General features: G+C 34.6%; 2 protein-coding genes across 2 annotated transcripts in view; one reads left to right on the plus strand and one right to left on the minus strand.

Moving 5' to 3' along the window:
- The first annotated feature begins 2,550 nt into the window (after window positions 1-2,550).
- On the plus strand, window positions 2,551-5,726 carry LOC107462359 (F-box/LRR-repeat MAX2 homolog A). Its single transcript, XM_021129407.2, has one exon. It carries the CDS (start codon window positions 3,354-3,356, stop codon window positions 5,511-5,513), a length of 2,160 nt encoding a protein of 719 aa, XP_020985066.1. The 5' UTR covers window positions 2,551-3,353; the 3' UTR covers window positions 5,514-5,726.
- Window positions 5,727-5,843: 117 nt separating this feature from the next.
- The window catches only part of LOC107462360 (probable serine/threonine-protein kinase SIS8), an 81,061-nt gene continuing 67,792 nt past the window's right edge, over window positions 5,844-19,112 (minus strand). The window contains 16 exon segments of the mRNA XM_052252633.1: window positions 5,844-5,964; window positions 6,041-6,113; window positions 6,234-6,522; window positions 6,674-6,830; window positions 7,002-7,021; window positions 7,110-7,272; window positions 7,699-7,909; window positions 8,526-8,631; window positions 9,185-9,283; window positions 10,927-11,022; window positions 11,798-11,887; window positions 12,109-12,216; window positions 12,806-13,050; window positions 13,670-13,858; window positions 14,295-14,498; window positions 14,667-15,053. Coding sequence (XP_052108593.1) covers window positions 5,882-5,964; window positions 6,041-6,113; window positions 6,234-6,522; window positions 6,674-6,830; window positions 7,002-7,021; window positions 7,110-7,272; window positions 7,699-7,909; window positions 8,526-8,631; window positions 9,185-9,283; window positions 10,927-11,022; window positions 11,798-11,887; window positions 12,109-12,216; window positions 12,806-13,050; window positions 13,670-13,858; window positions 14,295-14,498; window positions 14,667-14,915 — 2,382 coding nt within the window. The 5' untranslated portion in view covers window positions 14,916-15,053 and the 3' untranslated portion in view covers window positions 5,844-5,881.

Here is a 19,112-nt window from a genome sequence, read left to right on the forward strand (position 1 = left end):
GCTTCAAAAAGACAAAAAAAAAAAAAATCGTTTAACTTTCATAAGACAGAGAGCTAGGAGCCCTCAGACTAACTTGGTAAAAATTATTTGATTTAATAGGATAAATTGATCTTTTAAAATTGTTCGATGGACTAAAATGAGGTCCCTCCTCATGTCACTTATACCTTTGTAAAATATGTTATTAACATCTTTTACAAATAAAAAATATCTATAAAACAAACCAAAGAGTGTGTATGAATCATTACCCTTAAAAGAAAGAGCAAGTAGAGATAGGCAGAGTATATAAGCTGGATAAATTCAAGTCCTGGTATATATGGTAACTTTATTCGGTGTATCGCTTTTAAGAGCTTGTTTGGATTATTAAAAACAACTATTTTTTTAATTTTTTCTTGACCAATAGCTATTTTTTGGAACTTCTAATGATTATAACCATAGAAGTTATAATTATATATTTCAAAGTAGTTATATTTTTTGCAAAACTAACTTTAAATATTAGATAATATAAATAATCTTCCCACACATTCTTATAACAATTTTATCGTATAAAAGCTTTTTTTTTTAAATCTAACATACTTAAGAACTAATGTTTTTAGATAGTTACGTTTTGAATTATATAAAAATGAATAACTACTAAAGTAAATGTAATTTTTCAACCTTCCAAAACATGTCCAATCTTATGGAATCTGTGAAATATTTCTTTCCATCTTTCCGTGGTGACGGTGAAATGAAACAATGAACTTGACCATGATTTCAAGGATAAGTTTAGGTTAGAGTCAAAGTGGATGATGCCCATATTGCTATCCAGATACGACACTAATATATAAAACAAAGCATGTGCCAGCCGTGGAGCTTTATTAGTCTCTTTCCTTATCTCTTCTTGATCTGAGTTACCCACTATTTCCGAAAATAAAAATATTTCTTTTACAATTAAATTAATTATTATATTTATAAATATATATTATTTAATTTATTTTTTAGGGAAGAAATGCCGTTCAAGTTCCAACTACTAGCATTCCTACCTAGTTCTCCTTCATAGCAATTTTCATGTAAGGGGAAAAAAATAAAGAAAAGTGCTACTATGATTCTATCAAGGTTTTGTAGACGTGTTTTTTAAAGAATTAAATTAAATTTTTTTAAAGGAATAAAATTACAAGTGTCTAATAAATTGATGTATTAATAATTTTACGAAAAATATAGATAATCAACAACATTTTTGAATACTTTTAAGAAAAAGTAAGTAACTAACATTTTTGAACAATGTATAAATAATGTGAATTAAAGGTTAAAAGAATAATTTAATTAATAGCATTAAATTAGAATGTAGTGTATTTTTATTTGATTTTTGGTTGTTTATGTTGTTTAAAATAGTCATTATTTACCTAACACTTCTGGTTAACAAAATCTTTTATAATATCTCAAGTAGTTTCTTTAGCATCAAGAGAAACTTGTGTTACTTACTTCCTCTCCGATAAAAGAGAAAATGAAAGAGCAAGGAAAGTCTCTAAAACACTTCTAACAAAACAATACATATACGGAGTTATTAATTATGAAGGAATAACAAGTGGGAAGTATAAAGAAGGTAAGACTGATTTGAAATAGGAAATGTTATTTTTTTAGATATCGGATAAGAATTGATGTAATTTTTTAATATTGAAAGTTATGGTATTTTACAAAATTTTGAGGGCAATCGAATTCATAGAGGACGAACTGTTATATCAGTTTTTTTTAATTTATAAAGATAATCGTAAATTATGTATTGTATTATTTTAATATTAAATTATAATATACAGATTATGTATTATAAATATATAGATTGCATATTGTTAGTGCAATACGTGTTTTGCGTATTGTGTTTGCATAGAACAGCTCCCTCAGAACACTGTAAAATTCTATTTTTTGTAACATTAACGTAAAACTCTATTCACTCTTCAATATTAAAATAAAAAATCTGAAATACAAAGCCAAATTTTTTAAATAAAAAACTATTTCTAACATTTATGATATGAGATATGGAAGTTAAAATTTTAATTTAATTCTTAAAATGTTTACATATTATGATTTTAAATGAATTAATTAATTTAAAAAATTTATACTAAATTTGACGATTTTTTATTTAAATTTTATTATGATTTATATGTATCTAATTTATTTTTTTATTTTTACATAAAATTTTTATTTTTTATTTTTTTTGTTGAAATGAACTTTAATCATATTTTTTAATATTGTTTTAAAAAAAATTTGTTGTCTACACTCTACGTAAGTGCTAGGGTATACAAGAATTTTACAACCCGCCACTTTGACATTTTCGATCCTTTCTCCGCTAAAGTTTTTATTACACGAAAAAACAAAATTACTCTCCCTGTGCATTAGATTCTTGAGTCCACATTGAATTATCATGTTTGATGTTTGATAAGAAGAAAAAATATCATTATTGAAAATCTAATAGCTTGATAGACAGAGCCTCTAACAACCACAAAATTTGGATACTATAATAATGCTCGACAGAGTGCTTAAATTCATTATTATCCCATTAACCAAATATCAAAATTTAATTAATATTACTCTAGATCATTATCTAGAGTTTTTACTTTTTTGTTCAGTATTCAGTTCAATAATACTAAGTTATTTATGAAATGAGTGAAGATCTCTCACACAGACGCAGGAGACAAAACAAGGGGTCATTATTCTAAATTCTAAACCTGCTGTCTATATTGATCGCCATGGAAAGAGAAATTAGCCAATCAGGCATCCACATCATCCTCTGCAGATGATTGATTGATTGTGAAGAAGGGGAAATGGGAGAAAAGATGATGGGCGGCTTTCATTCAAATTGAAGTAGCTGAGAACCAAACCAAACCAAACCAAATCCCCATAGCGGCATAGCCATAGCCAACCCTGAACCCTCCATCGTCCTCAATCTCAACCTCTCTGGAAGAGTAGAAGTATATAAAGACATACACATACACGAATCGTAATCACGTGGGTCTCCATGCCCCGACAAAAGCCAACTACACCACACCAGTACCCATTAATAGCAACCCTGTATATTTCTACATAGTGTACCATTACCATATACTACTATCCACTCTCACCCACTTTGCCCTTTCTCTCTCTGGATTTGGATCTTGGGTAAGTGCCAGAAAAGCCACCCACAAACTTACAATCATAAACCCATTACCTACTCAGCTTAAAAATCCAATATTTTTCGAATTTTAACAGAACCCAACACGCCCCATTAACCCATACAGCTTAAAAATCCAATCTTTTTTTTTTCCGTCAATTTTCACAAAAATTCCTCTCCGTTCGGGGGCAAAAGAACACAAGTTTAGAGGAGGAAAATAATACCTGTGTTGATGGCCGGAACCGGCGAAACGACGATGACCCACTTACCGCCGGAGATCTTGACGAACGTGTTCTCCGCCGTGTCGGACACGCGCACCCGCAACGCGATGTCGCTGGTGTGCCGGAGCTTCCGCTGCTTAGAACGCCGCACGCGCACCTCCCTCACGCTCCGAGGCAACGCGCGTGACCTCCATATCCTCCCAACCTGCTTCCGCTACGTCACCGACCTCGACCTCTCCCTGGTCTCGCCGTGGGGACACGCACTCTTCGCCGCCTCCACCAGCCACCAATCAGACCCGCAGCAACAAGCCATCGAGCTCCGGAACGCGTTCCCGCGCGTGACCTCACTCACGCTCTACGCGCGCTCCCCTGTGACCCTTCACCTCCTCCTCCTCATCCCTTGGCCTAACCTCCGCCACGTGAAGCTTGTCAGGTGGCACGTGCGCCCGCCGGCATCGCAGCCGGGTGCTGACTTCGCTGACCTCTTCCACCGTTGCCGGTCACTCACCTCCCTCGACCTCTCCTCCTTCTACCATTGGCCGGAGGACCTCCCTCCGGTTCTCGCCGCAAACCCCATAACCGCCGCGTCGATGCGGCGGCTCAACCTGCTCACGACATCTTTCACTGAAGGTTTCAAATCGCACGAAATTCAGCAGATCACGGCGTGGTGCCCTAATCTAGAGCACCTTCTCTTGGCTTGCACGTTCGATGCGAGGTACCTTGGTTACGTCGGTGACGAAACCCTAACTGCCATAGCTTCTAATTGCCCCAAATTGACGCTTCTTCACCTGGGCGATACCGCGTCGTTGTCGAATCGGCGAGGGAATCCTAATGATTCAGGGTTCAGTGACGAGGATGCTAGGATCAGCAGAGCGACTATGGTGGAGTTTTTCTCGGGTTTGCCATTACTTGAAGAATTGGTGCTAGACGTTTGTAAAAATGTAAGAGAGAGTTGTTTTGCTTTGGAAGTGTTGAATTCCAAGTGCCCAAGGTTGAGGACTTTGGGGCTGAGGCAGTTCCATGGGATTTGCTTGGCTATTGGGTCGCAGCTTGATGGGGTTGCTTTGTGTCAAGGATTGCAGTCTCTGAGTGTTGCGAACTGCGGCGATTTGAATGATATGGGTTTGATTGAGATTGGTAGAGGGTGTTCGAGGCTTGTGAAGTTCCATGTGCAGGGTTGCAAGCTGATCACAGAGAAGGGGTTGAGGACTCTGACTTGTTTGCTAAGAAAGACCTTGGTTGATGTGAAGGTCTCTTGCTGCCTCAACCTTGAGACTTTCGCAGCACTGAGGGCGTTGGAGCCCATAAGAGACCGCATTGAGAGGCTTCATGTGGATTGTGTGTGGAACGGGATGAAGGAAAGTGATGATGGCCTTGGCCAGAGTTTGCTCAATTTCGACCTCAACAAGTTGGAGGACGAGCAGTGTTTTGGTCATGACTTTGCGAGCATGGATTCGGAAGGGACAAGCCAGAATAAGAAGCAGAGATGCAGCTATTCGCCGCCACCAGAGGAGGTTGAGATTGATGATTCCCTAATGCAAAGCAATGGGAATGGTTACTGGGGAACCACCTGGGACAAGCTGAAGTATCTCTCGCTTTGGATTGGAGTTGGTGATATGCTATCGCCATTGCCAATGGCAGGGTTGGAGGATTGCCCTAGCTTGGAGGAGATTAGGATAAGGGTGGAAGGAGATTGCAGGGGCAAGCCGAAACCGTCCGAGACTGAATTCGGCTTGAGCATTCTAGCTTGCTATCCTAATTTATCCAAGATGCAGCTGGATTGTGGTGACACAAGAGGTTACGCGTTGACTGCGCCGTCTGGGCAGATGGATTTGAGCCTGTGGGAAAGGTTCTTCCTGAACGGAATTGGCACTTTGAGTCTGGATGAGCTTGATTACTGGCCACCACAAGATGAAGATGTCAACCAGAGGAGTCTCTCCCTCCCAGCTGCAGGCTTGCTGCAAGAATGTTACACACTCAGAAAATTATTTATTCACGGTACCGCCCATGAGCATTTCATGAATTTTTTCCTTAAGATACCAAATCTCAGGGACGTGCAGCTGAGGGAAGATTATTATCCTGCCCCCGAGAGTGACATGAGTACGGAAATGAGGGTTGGTTCATGCAGCCGCTTTGAATATGCATTGAATAGGCGCCAAATTAGTGATTGAACTGCGATACTTCGTGATGTGACCATGAATAGAAACAAAAGAGTTGTTAATCAGGGGGTGTATTCATATTGCTGCTAACATAGATCATGCCACGATTTTGGCTTATATCTTTTGCTTCGCCCTCTATTTTTATTTTCCCCCTTTTTTGTTATCTGTAACAGTGCGACACTTATGTCCAATTATAGAGAATAAAAAACTACTATATTCTGGGAATTTTAAATGGGTTTGTTCTTTTCGTTGCCCACGGAAAATGCAAGAGGGGGATAAAATTGATCTTTACTCGTTGCCACAGAGAGTTTGAAGCACAGGTGTACAACATAACAAGAGCTTTCTACCCGTGTTCTATGTACAAAAGGCATAAGATTGCATCAGCACATTGAGTACTCGATGTCCAACAAGCGTGAAAGAATCTCCTCACAACTTGGCCGTTCATGTGACTCTGCCCAACAGTCTGTAACAAAATAAAGTAGAATAGGTTTTAGTTCATCGATCAAGAAGTGATTTCTATATAAAAGTAACGTACGAACCTGAAATCAGCCTGCCTAGGGGACCTTCAGGAATCTCCAATCTAGAACCCTCGTTAGCAACCGAATAAACCACCTGATCATCAGAGAAAAAATATTGTCTCAGTACGAACGCTTCCAATTTTTGGGCACAAGTTTTCAATCCAGAAACAAAAAAATCATATGCAAAATGAGTATGTCATCCGTCTGAATATACCCTCTCAGGTGGTACACCTTCCCATGGTCTGCTCAAGGTACAGAGCTCCCAAATTATCACCCCAAGGCTAAAGATATCACATTTTTCGGTGAACGGTTCATTTCGGATGAGTTCAGGGGCCATCCATTCCGGAGTTCCAGCGGATGAGGGATCTTGCATGGGAGATTCTGTCATTATTCTTGAAAGCCCAAAATCACATATCTTGACGGTCCAATGCTTGTTCACTAGACAGTTTGCACTTTTCAGATCACGGTGAACAATCTTCATACGGTGAATGCACATCAACCCTCTATACACATAACCAATGAGTTCACATCAATGTTAACACAAATAAATGAAACTTGATATGATCTATAGGAAGATAACGAAGCAGTAATTGATGTGTGTAATGCATATTTAGCATAAATGACAGTGAAGATATAAATCACGATAACACTTGCCTACATATGTCACGCAACATCTTTAATCTTCGCCGCCAGCTAAGCTTTTTGTTTTGACCACTCAAATGTATCAAGTAATACAATGATCCCATCTCCATGTATTCCGTAACCATTGACAGATGAGGAGGCTTGGTGCAAGCACCGAGAAATAAGATAACTGCACAAAGTTTCACCACTAGATAAATAACAGCAAGCATTAAGATTCATTAAACAATTTAAGAACAATTTAGTTTGCCTTGCATTGATTGCCATATCTAGAAGACATGTGCAAGATCAGTTGATGAAAGCCATAACTATAAGAGGAACTAGTTTGGATGTTGGAGAATACCATTAGGATGTCGGAGCCGGCTTGAACCAGAATAAAAGAGAAACAGAGTCAGCAAATGTTTGGTACACCAGAAAAAAATTGACAAATGGCATATTGAAGGCAAGAAACCTGAGAATTGAGATCTCATTGCAAAAGTCTTCCATGTTCTCAGCAGTTAAATCTTGCTCCAGGAAAACCTTGATTGCAACATCTGTGCCATTCCATATGCCACGGAAGACTTCCCCAAAAAACCCTGGAGAAAGAAAAACTACATTGATGGCCAAGCAAGCAACTATTTCTTCACTGAGCTTTGCTATATACAACAGTAGATTTTCACGAAATTCCAAATAAAGCCACTGTTGCTTTATTTCAGTTACACAAATAAAAATGAAGGCAGAGATGAAAAGAATCTGGATGTCGATAACGTATTACTGAAAGCAATTCATGTAATAGATCACACATCATAATGAACCAATGGGCTTATTTCAATCATGATATATATAAGAATACAGTGTCATCATTTAATTCATATAGCCGACCCCTTCCATTGGTAAAAGGCTTTGTCGTTGGAGGTGATATCTTATTCAAGAATTTACTTTAAAAAATCAAAGGTATTATGATAGAATGTAAATTCCTTGTATGCTGAGCCTCTAATTTTGATTCTTTCTCTAAGAATTCCATCAGCTGGATTTCGTTTATCAAATGCCAAAACAATGACATTGAATTGCACTACACAAGATTGTATAGTTTCAGCAAGTATGAAAGAGAAGGACTTTATTCCAAGTTGACTCCAGCTCATGGTTCACGTCACGTCTTGATGGCCCACTTCTCTCAGAAGACTGACCTCGATATTCATGTGGGGAAGATGGTAATGACATTGCCTTTTGTGAATTTACATGGACATGACCATCAAGATGGAAATTTGACTCCTGTTATAGTTGAATATAAACAGTAACTTAGCAGGTGCAAGAATCACATTCTTTCAAATACAGTTCATACAACTCAGCAGGTATATTTTAACCCTTTAAGCCTCATCCAATCATACTTAACCTAACTAAAATTTGACCACAGACCCATTAAACCCTATTTGCTGCCCCACCAAATCTTCTTGGGTACTTTATATACTCATCCCTTTACCTTTATATTTTCTTTTTCCTATCTCAACTAAATAACAAACGGCATCCATAAAAGAGTTGAGTACAATGTTCTGGATTACGAGGGAATCAGAGAATACTGACACTCAAATATTATTTAAAAGAACCCAACGCAAGAGATATCGGAGAATCTAGTCCAGAATTATTTTGGGTAAAGAAGTGAAAAATGCAGTTTGCCAGCTACAGAGAAATCAGAATTCTTAACATGACAAGATTGGTATCATTCAATCAAGAAATGAACATTTGATCAGGACTATCTAAATAACAGGTCAAAGATATTCCAGACAGGGAAACGCAAGGAACTGTTTCATTAGATGCCAAAAATGCTGGGAAGGAGAAACAAATGTTTAAATAAAAACATATTGCTTTGTCACCAAAGTAATACACATACATTTTGCTGAAGATTTGCTTCATTAATTTGATTGTTTCGAGACTGGGAGAATGAATTATCATCCACCCGTTTTTGCTTCAAGGTTTCATTCATTGCCCGCACAGCCCTACAGATCATGAATTGTCACGCACCATACATCTCAGCCAATACAGAATAAAATAAATAATTCAAAGAACAAATGGCTATGCATAACGAAAATTAGAAACAATGGGATATTAAATTAGTCAACTCAAATATTACTCATGCATGGTATGCAACGGCAATTAAAAGAAGCAGAACCCAGTGAAAATAATCATACCTCTCATCATAACAAGTCAAGTTAGTTCATTTTGAAGTTGAGTTAGATTAACCGATCACACAATTCTAGTCCAACGATGGTTAATTTTTTTTGTATTTTTTGTAGAAGTAAAGGGAAGCCATGTTAATGAAGACTCAATTAGCACAGACCCTCTTTAATACACTGACCTAACCTCACACCTGTTCCTTCAAAGCATACTAAAAAGTTTGTTGCAGAAAAAAAAATGAGGAGGTCAATATCTGCATCTGAAAAATCATGCATTTCCAAACAATTCACTCTAGAATTTCAAAGCAGGTATGATGTGCCAGCAAACTTCACAATGAAGTAAGTAAATAACAAGCATTTTAGAATAATAATCAACCTAACAATATCATCACCAATCTCTGGTGTAATGCTGATGCTTCTTCTTCGTGGCCGACGTGGTTCTGATGAGGATGCACCATCTGACCTATAGCTGGATCTGAGACCCAATAAGCTTCTCTTATAAATCATAGCTTTAAAAGAATAAAAATAAAAATAAAAAACCAACATGCCATGCAAAGTAACAAGAGACTCATGAACAAGAGAAGAAAATGGAACAATAAAAAAACAAAAATTAATCTTTTACAAAATCCAATTTAATATACCTCCAAATTGAGGAAACATGAACTTACATCATAGAATATACAGCAAGACAATGAATATATGCCTCCAAAGTAACAACAAAATTATGAGCAGAAAAGGTTAAGTATCACAGTAGTCCTAGTCCAGTGCACCTTCTATTGATAATTCAGGTGTTTTCACGTCTTTATTTATTTATTTTTTTGTTCCCCTCAATATACTGGTAATTAAAATGTATATTACTCAAGCTTAAGGGTTAATTCCAGTGCAGAGACAAGATATGTGTTATATGAGACTGAGTGTTGCTACTAAAAACCAAGAAAATATGCACTTGTCACGGGGATGAGTGTGTTGCACTGGATAAGTCGACATAATAGATAGGACTAGGAACAAATACATTAGAGATAAAGATTATATAGAAAATACCATTAAAAGATGGTAGAATATTGTCTTAATGATTTAGTTACTTGTGGAGACAACCTGTAAGAGCTTAGTCAGGATACTAGATCAAATGTCGGGTTGAGTCTTATTGGAGCTAAACAGATACAAAGAAACTACTAGTGAAATGTCGTTAGTTTATTTCAGTGAATCTCAAGACAAATCTATGATTGATGTATTTGGTCACAACTCAGAGTAGCATGTCATTCGATAAGGACTCTTTGAACACCTTAAAAAGCTAAACTATCACTGTATTTTACTGAAAAAGGAAAAGAAACATTAAATATCTTCCGTAACACAGTTTTAGTTAAGTAAATGCAAAATCATTAAATCTATAACCCAAAAAATTCAGTCACATATAATTATTAATGTTCCTATGCAAACAAGACAAATGCCAAAAACTCGACAAAGCAACAAAAACATGGTGAAGAAAAGGGATGAGGAGGGAATAAAGAAAACAAAATGGACTTGCCCCCTAATTGCACATAGTATGAGATTTCAAAAACAGGCAAGGAATACAATCACCGCCAAGCTTTATCACAATAGGCCGAGTTAGCTACATGAATCAATCAGCACCATAGTACCCTACTACAGATCATATCTGAGTTTAGCCCATATATTTAAACTTCTTTTAATAATTTCTTCTGAAATTTCCTTAGGTCTCCTAAACGTAGCTTCAGGACTATCCTCCATCTGATGTACTCTTCTAACTGGAGCTTCTAAAGGTCTTTCGCAAACATATCCATCCACCTATGACAAGATTCTACCATCTTTATAATCAATGCTACCACCAACTCTCTATAATTACCTTCATTCCAAAACTATTTATGACCAGTCGTGCTATGGTGCAGAGCAGTTTCAATGAAGATTGAAGATTACCCTTTTATAATGGAGGGGGTGGGAACCAAACAAATAAATAGACAGACAAACATTATGTGCAATGTACAGACTCTAAAATTTAGTTATAATCTTCACTCTTCACTCAATTTTACTCGATACTAAAAAAACTCCCATTTATGTCAGGGAACTATACGACATAAGCAAATACTATGGATCAACAAAAACCTTGATGTAGCCTGATCATCAGCAAAATCTCTAAATGCTGTCCTATCACCACTTAGCAGGGACCGTGCACGCGCCCGAAATGATGGATGTTCTGGACTGCAAATCCAGAAATATGTGAATCACAAAATGACTGACCATAAATTTTTAAATTCCATATTCAGTATGTGTAATTTGGAGACAGTATAGATAAATTTAGCACTAAATTCATAAAAATAGTAAAATAGTCAGACTAATTAAAAGCAAGAAATACGCATATGCTAACCTATAAGTGAATAGACACACACAGAAAGGACATATCATAAATTTCTTTAATTTCAAAGTTATTATGTGCAATTTGGAGATTGTTTTGACACATTTGCCTACACAGATCAGTTGGAAACACAACTACCAGGTCGGAAACAAAAATATGGGTAACATATTGGCAATTGATTCTAAGAATGGTACATAAGATATGGAGATTATTTAGATAATCTCACCACTAAAGGTAAATATGAAAACTGTGATAAAGCAGTAGCGAACTTCACAATCACAGGCCAGTATTAACTTTTTATAAAAGAATTCCCTATTTGAAAGAATAATCAATGATAAGCTCAGCTAATCTATTATATCATATTGCATAAATGACAATTTCATTGTTGATATCTTCATACTTTCATCAAAGCTTGCTCTAGTTAACAACATCTACATCTCTGCCTTATAACAGAGAGAATGCTGTAGCCCATCAACATGCTGAAACTGAAAAGCTTATATGGACCAGGGACAACAAAGCATGAAAAACTGAGATCATGAATAATAATGCTTAAATGTGAGTCTAAGCCTAACATATGCACACTCATATCAATCTTAAAAAACAAAAGGAATTATGAATAACCTTGAACTAGCTGTCCTCTGTTCAGCAATGGCTTTTCTCCGACTACGCCGACCAAATGCAGTTGCAATGTTGGGTTCACTATGAGACAAACTGAGGGAATTGACAAAACCAATCAACAAGAAACGGTTGGTGTTGTACACCTTTTAGAGACTCTAGTCAAAAAAGGTTTCACATAATCATACAAAAAGGTTGACCCTAATTAACAAAAAGACTATACACTGAAAATAAAATAGAAGAACGTCTTTAATTCAATTGAGAATAACTGGAGAAGGCTAAAGCAAAACATCTCAAGATCAATGCAAAAGTATTACCTCAAACAACTGTTTGATCGTAACATCATGTTACGTAAGGATCGGCCTGATGCATTCGAAGAAGCTTCAAATCTTCTGTGAAATTGGAGGTTTTCCTCCTTCTCAGCACTGTCAGAGGGGACCAAGAAAACCAACACCAGTAAATTCACAACTCTTACTGGAAGAACAAGTAAAAATAAAAAAAATAGAGGACTAAAAATTTTGTATCTCACAATCAATGGCATAATAAGAAGTAAAAATCAAAAGTAATAAAGCAAAAAAGCTTTCTTTCTCAAACTTTGAACTTCCCCTTTCTATACATCTCCAATTTGAGTCCCCCTATTTTAACTTGCAACAATGTTATCCTCATTGACTTTGCTGCTGGGAGATGATGTGGAACCATATCACATCAGAGGAAAAATATGCGGTGTCAACATTTATTTAACAAGAGAATTAGAAAACTTAATTGCAATACTATGGTTACAACTAACACATGGATGGCTTTTTTTCTTTTACTTGTAAGGAGGATCTGTTATCCTCCCATCTTCTTATATTATTTTTCTATAGTCTTGATGGTATCATTTTTTTTTCAACAAAAAGCTATACATATATTAAGATGAGGAGCACCAATATCAAATTTCAATGAAATTAAAGGAAACAAAAGTAAGATAATCCCAAGCAATAGTAACAACGGTTTTCAAATCCACTTTGATCTAACCTCTCTGAAACCCCATATAAGGGACTGTTTGGTTCTAATGGTGAATCACAAGAATCATTTTCTGCTGAATCACTCTCTCCTGCTGCAGAAATATGAGTCATAATAACTGCCTTGGTTGATCGTGGTAACAATTGGCCCGGAAATCGCATAAGATCAACCAGCATTTCCACAGAATTCAATTCAACAATCACAGACATGTGTTTGTATGAGTCTACACATTCAACAGTCCCATCATTTGGCAAGCCCTGATGAAAAATGAAGTGCAAGAAATATCCTTCAAAATTTAGATATGATTATGAACAGAACAAAATAACAAAGCAGGCCCTTAACCTCTTATACCAATAGGGGAGAAAGGAACAAAAACTAGCAAACAACATGGAATAGTGAATATTTGCCATTAAGTATTTCGCTAAACACACCAACTATATTGAGTGGGCAACTTAACAAGATAGGACTTGTAGTTCGTATAACACCTATCATGGACAAAACAGTAGAATCTCATTGTAGGCAGTTTAGACATGTGAGAATACCATAAAAAGCAATTGAATGGAGAGCAGCACAATGGCTAGAGGTGGAGAACATTAAAAACGCCAATTGAAAGTTATTCACAAGACTTAATTTAATGGCTTGTCTAAAAACATGGTTTACAGTAGGAAATAATGGGTTGCAGTCTCATCTAGTGGGAAAAAGCTTAGTAGTTGTGGTTTTTGTTGTTGTTGTTGTTGTTGTTGTTATTGTTGTTGTTGTTGTTGTTGTTGTTGTTGTTGTTGTTGTTGCATATGAATTATATTAACAACTCCATAAACTAGTAATCAAGTGTATAGAAGAGAACAAACAAGCCCACCAAGAGATATTGGAGCTCACCACCACAAGCCTACTTTCAAGACCTACAGTATCAGCTAATGCTTTGAATAAGATAGCTCGAGGACGGCATGAACCATGTTTAATTTGCCCAAGCATCTGGACACCTCGATTTTCAAACAAGTGGCAGGTTTCATCTAGTGCAGCTTTTGCTGGACTTTCCACATTGGGTCTCTTATAAAAATCAGTAACCTGTGTAGAAATATGGGTAAAAGTAAAAATGAAAGAACATAGAAATATTATTCCACTAAACAAAATTAGCCAAAAATAAATGATCCAATCATCTAATGCTAATCATCAGACTAATCACTTATAATTATTGGGCACCAGTTTCACCAAAACAAAGTTGCAGCTGGCTAAAAGCAAAAGGCAAAGTATTAGCAAATATAAATTTTAAATTATCAAAATGTTTCTTGAAAACTTTGCACTATAATTCATGTGAAAATTGTTTGGCAAAAGAATCAGTTAAATGCATTATTTGAAGCAATAAACACTGAAATAGTAAAATAATTTGTGTAAAAGGAAAAGAAAAAACTTATAAGGTGTTGAAAACTGCCCAACACTCATATAGTAGGCATCCTCATACTCAAAAAGAGAGGTACACAACAAGATATAATAAAGTACATACTAATCCAGCTATCTTCTTAATAACTGCAGCTGGATTCGAATTTAATCCTTTAACTAATGCCACAATCAGTTGCTTTAACATGGACAGCTTTTTATCTCTTTCTGAATCCACAAGAATGATATCAACCCTAAAACCCTCTCCACCCAAAGCTTGCAGCTCATCCAAGGTAGGAATACTATCAAAACGTTCTCTGAGTCTTGTGTCCTGGACATGATCAGATTAATTAGTAACAAGACTATTTAGATAGCGAAACAAGAAGCACAGTACCACCACAAAACTGAAACAATAATGCATGTCATGATCCATGGATGAGCAGCAATATTGAACAATGTAAAACTATAACCAAATAAAAATGGCATAATAAATCCTCACCGGAATGATTGAATAAAATCCATTTGGAATTGGCTCTTGTAGAATTCCTGTGCTCCAGAGAACTTGAGATGCATTTTTAGGTGACAAAATATCATTACCAGAATGTCTAGGGGGTTCTTTATTGTTTAAGGCCTCCTCTTGAGAACCCAATGAAACAGATCCAAATTTTTCAACGAAGTCAGACGGCCACCATGAAACATTAGATGGACCTTGCTCTGACGGGCCTGCATCTTCTCGTGTCTCCTCCATGGTCTTATATATTTGGAATTTAAAACCATCTCGCCACAGTTCTTAACCCATAAGAGACATATCAAGCTAAAGATAGTCTTTTAATTACAAATCATTGAAATATAAACTTCAGCAGCTTCAATTGTACCAAGCTGCAGCCTAAATGAATCAAATAACAAAATATGAAAATGAGAAATCAACATTTGCAGACAAAAGGAAATAGAATTTTCAAAGTCATCACATAACACATCAAAAGCATGTGCAACTAACATGCAATAAAATCAATGTACAAAAATGAAGCTTGCAATTTTGCTAGAATTTCCTCAACTCCACCCATATATCATCTATAAATCTGTTAGGGTAGCAAAATCATACAGGGATCCATTAGCCATCAAGTTCAATTATTTATGGAAAAGTATGATTTCAAAAGTGGACAGTTATTTCTTAATGGAGGTAGTATTTATTAATTGGGCCATGCATGAACTGAACTTTTCAAATACAATTTTTATCATATAATGGATTAATGGTTTGGTTTTGACCCATCCATTTTTCACTAATAAAAAAAATCCATATTTGGAGCTCACAGGATATAAGGAGGCAAAGACAATCTAACTCAATCATCCACAATGCAAGAGAGTAAATCTCTCAGTTTAACATTTACAACCAACAAAAACCAGATGATACTAAATGTGGGGTGGGTAGTCTTTCCTCACTCTCTGAAGGTAAGAACCCACATGATAAAAGGTTGACTATTGAGAGCTTCTGTATATCATTTCCAACAGAGATCCATTTCCCATTAATGAAAATTGTACATAAAGAAACACTACGATTCATTCTTGTACATCAATGATGCAGAATACTGATTCATATTCCAGAAATACAAGGAAAACAAAAAACTAGGATAAATGGCAGAACTTATCTTCAGTATGCACAAGTGGACAAGGTTATACTGCATATCCATTAAGTATTCAAATAACTTAACCATTCTTGTAATGGACAAACAACTTATGTTCACATCCTTGCTCATAATGCTCTGGGGATTTACATAAATGCACCAATTTAAACTGTAATGTGCTAAGATAGAACTATAAAGGTTACTGATGTCAAATTATGCTAACATCTATACAATCGGATTATCTTAGTGCATGATAGGATAACATTGTCCAATGTTCTAGCGTTTAGACATCCAAGTCATGTTATTTATTCAATTGTAACTGTAAATGCACCAGCATTCCCATAGGAACTTACCATATTTTGTACCTCTTTTCTAAAAACTCTGATTTTTACTAGTTTATTAAATTATCCTCCAAATTCTAAGCCAAACAATAACTCGGCACTTCACGTGACCAACAATGGTTTATATATGGAAACACTATATGCATTATGCATATCAGTATGTAAGCTCCACTGAAGCAAAAAGGAAATCCTTTAGTGTAAAATCAAACACTGCATCAACACATGAAACAACATTGGTACCATTATTATTCTTTACAATCCTCGTCACAATAAATGTTGCACATACAAGTGCAAACTCTAGCCAAGCTAAAGTCACCAAAAAATAACTATTATTTGACATACCAAAGCTCTCTTATCTCACGTATCTCCGTTTTGAGCGATACTAATTCATTTTCCATCCTCAATTTTCAATCTAAACTGATTATTCCTGCGCAAGATAATCCTAATATATTCTCTTCCCAGGATAGATTGTTTTCATTATTCCCCTACATTGTCTTCCCGTTTGTGGTTTCTAGAACGTGTTTTAGGGAGCTCCAGATTTCGTTTCAAATAATTCTCTGTTTTGTTTTATAAGGCATTCGAATAATCCGATCAGTATTATTGCCAAAAAAAAAAAGGCAACGAAATCTCATTGCACTAAATGTGGTCAACTACATAGTATTTTATCATAATTATCTATAGTCAAACCACTAAAACACAACAACACTGTGATTTACCACACAGCAATAGAACTAGTCGCTTCTAAAAATAACGACACAAAAATCCACTTAAATGTAAGACTCTACTCATATGACGAACACTCAAATAGCAGGGAAAATGAAAAATCAGAAGCAAATATAAGAATGCCTGCATTGCACAATTCAATATACACTGCAAAACCTCTAAAGTTCAGCTCGGCCAGTTCGTTTTCACGGATTCTAATTCCGATTTTCATAACCGAGAGCAGCACAACAAAACAGATTCACTTAGAAAACTGCATTCGGATCAAACAGAAAAGAAAGAAAGAAAGAAAGAAAGAAAGAAAGAAGAGTAGACCTACATATGTATTAACGTAACGTACGAACTCAGCTCGTTATAGTTTTGACTCGAAATCAAGAGGAAAGCCAGAAATCGAAGTCGATCGTAAGAAAGCACGTGGAAAGAAGCAATGCGGAAACGTGAAACCGATAATGCTAAGGTAGAAGCTAAAGGATAACGGAAAATCGAAAAAAAGAAATGTAAATAAATAAAAGGAAACGGTAATCGAGAAGAGAGAGTGAGTTTACCGCAATTGGATCGGAGGATTGGAGGTGGAATCTGGCATTTGAATCTGAAATTCCGTTACAGAGAGAGTGGAATCAAAATCATCATCACCGTAGTCACGTGCAGGGAGAGAGGGATCTGGGGACCTCTCCCCGACAGCCAGCTAGCAAAAGGGTTGGCTCACCAACATCCACACCTTCTTACGCGTCTAAACTAATACAACCATCTTCCCCTTCTCTACTTCCTCTCTTACACTTTCTTACCCTTACTTTTACTACCTTCTTTTTTCTTTTACTTCTTTAATTCCTTTTTCCTTTTTTCCCCATTATTATTGCATTTGATTAGTATTTACGAATGTTATGTATTATAAATATAACTTTTAAATGTCAAGTATTTTTCACCTCTTAAATTAATTTTTAGGATTAAAAATTTAGGGTCAACAATATTTGAATTGGATGGAATTTTATATTAGTCTAGTAACTCATCCAAAAATAGAAAAATATTAATTTTACTTATAAGATAAAATGAATATTTAAAAATAGCTGGAATTAAATAAGTGATAAATTCTCCTTTGTTTTAATAAAATATTTTGAATCCGAATCACATAAGTGGGGAAATTTGTTAAGAAAGCTTTAATTTGTTGATGACTTTTTATGAGTCTAATGTATGTAGTTAACCATATCTATTATATACTATTAAAATCGATTTTCTTTTCAATTAATAATATAGCTAACGTGTAATGTATTTTTTTATTTATTTTATTTAATTTATTTAGATGCATTAATTAATTAATCACTTATTGATTTAATTAAGATAAATATCAAATTATTGATTAAAATTATTTGATCATATTAGCTATAACTAATAATCACATTAATTATTTAATTTGATTGAAAAAAATAAATTAATTTTGTCTTAATTTACATTAATTTTTATCTTATGTATTTTGATTAATATTTTTTTAAAATATTATAATTAATTATTATTTTATTTAATTGAGATAAATATCAAATTATTTAATATTTTGTTTAACTATTGACTATAACTGATCAATTATTATTTAATTTAACTGGAATAAATAAATTAATTTTCTTTTAATTTGTATTAATTTACTTATTCATTTTGATTAATCATTCTTAAAAGTGTTATAATTTTTATACGTCATATTTATAAAAATATCTTTTATTTGTTTAACGTACTTTATTGAGCCAAATAATTATTAAATCTTTTAGTTGAATATTATCATTGATTTATGTTAAGACTCAAATATTTTAACAAAAGACACTTAAAAGGGTGTAATATTTCTTAATTAAAAAATAAATAAATTTATATGCTTAATATAATAGTTAATGTTTTGAACTAAGATAAAAAAATAGATTGAAAAATTAGGTAAGAAAAATTAACATTTTAAAAAAAATTGAAGATGATGCATTTGATTAAAAATTTTTATTGTGTTTTGTTTTTATTATTTTAAATTTAACTTTTTTTGTATGAGGTTTTTTAATATTATTTTTTTGTATCTTGGTATTTTAAAAAGTTTTTTTGGTCTAATAATTATTTTTTATAGAAATTAAAAATAATCCCAAATTAAAAAATTATATTGATTAGTACAAATATTATTGCATTTAACTTAATTTATTTATATATTAATATAATTGATTGAAAATGATGAATGATAAATAAAATTACAAAAAGTAAAATATTTATCATTATTTTAAAATAGATAATAAAATAAATTTT

The sequence above is a fragment of the Arachis duranensis genome, chromosome 8, assembly GCF_000817695.3.
Source record: "Arachis duranensis cultivar V14167 chromosome 8, aradu.V14167.gnm2.J7QH, whole genome shotgun sequence".
In the NCBI taxonomy this organism is placed as follows: domain Eukaryota; kingdom Viridiplantae; phylum Streptophyta; class Magnoliopsida; order Fabales; family Fabaceae; genus Arachis; species Arachis duranensis.

Excerpts from the sequence above, each read along its gene's own strand:
- LOC107462359 (XM_021129407.2), top strand. The coding sequence starts at position 3,354 with ATGGCCGGAACCGGCGAAACGACGATGACCCACTTACCGCCGGAGATC.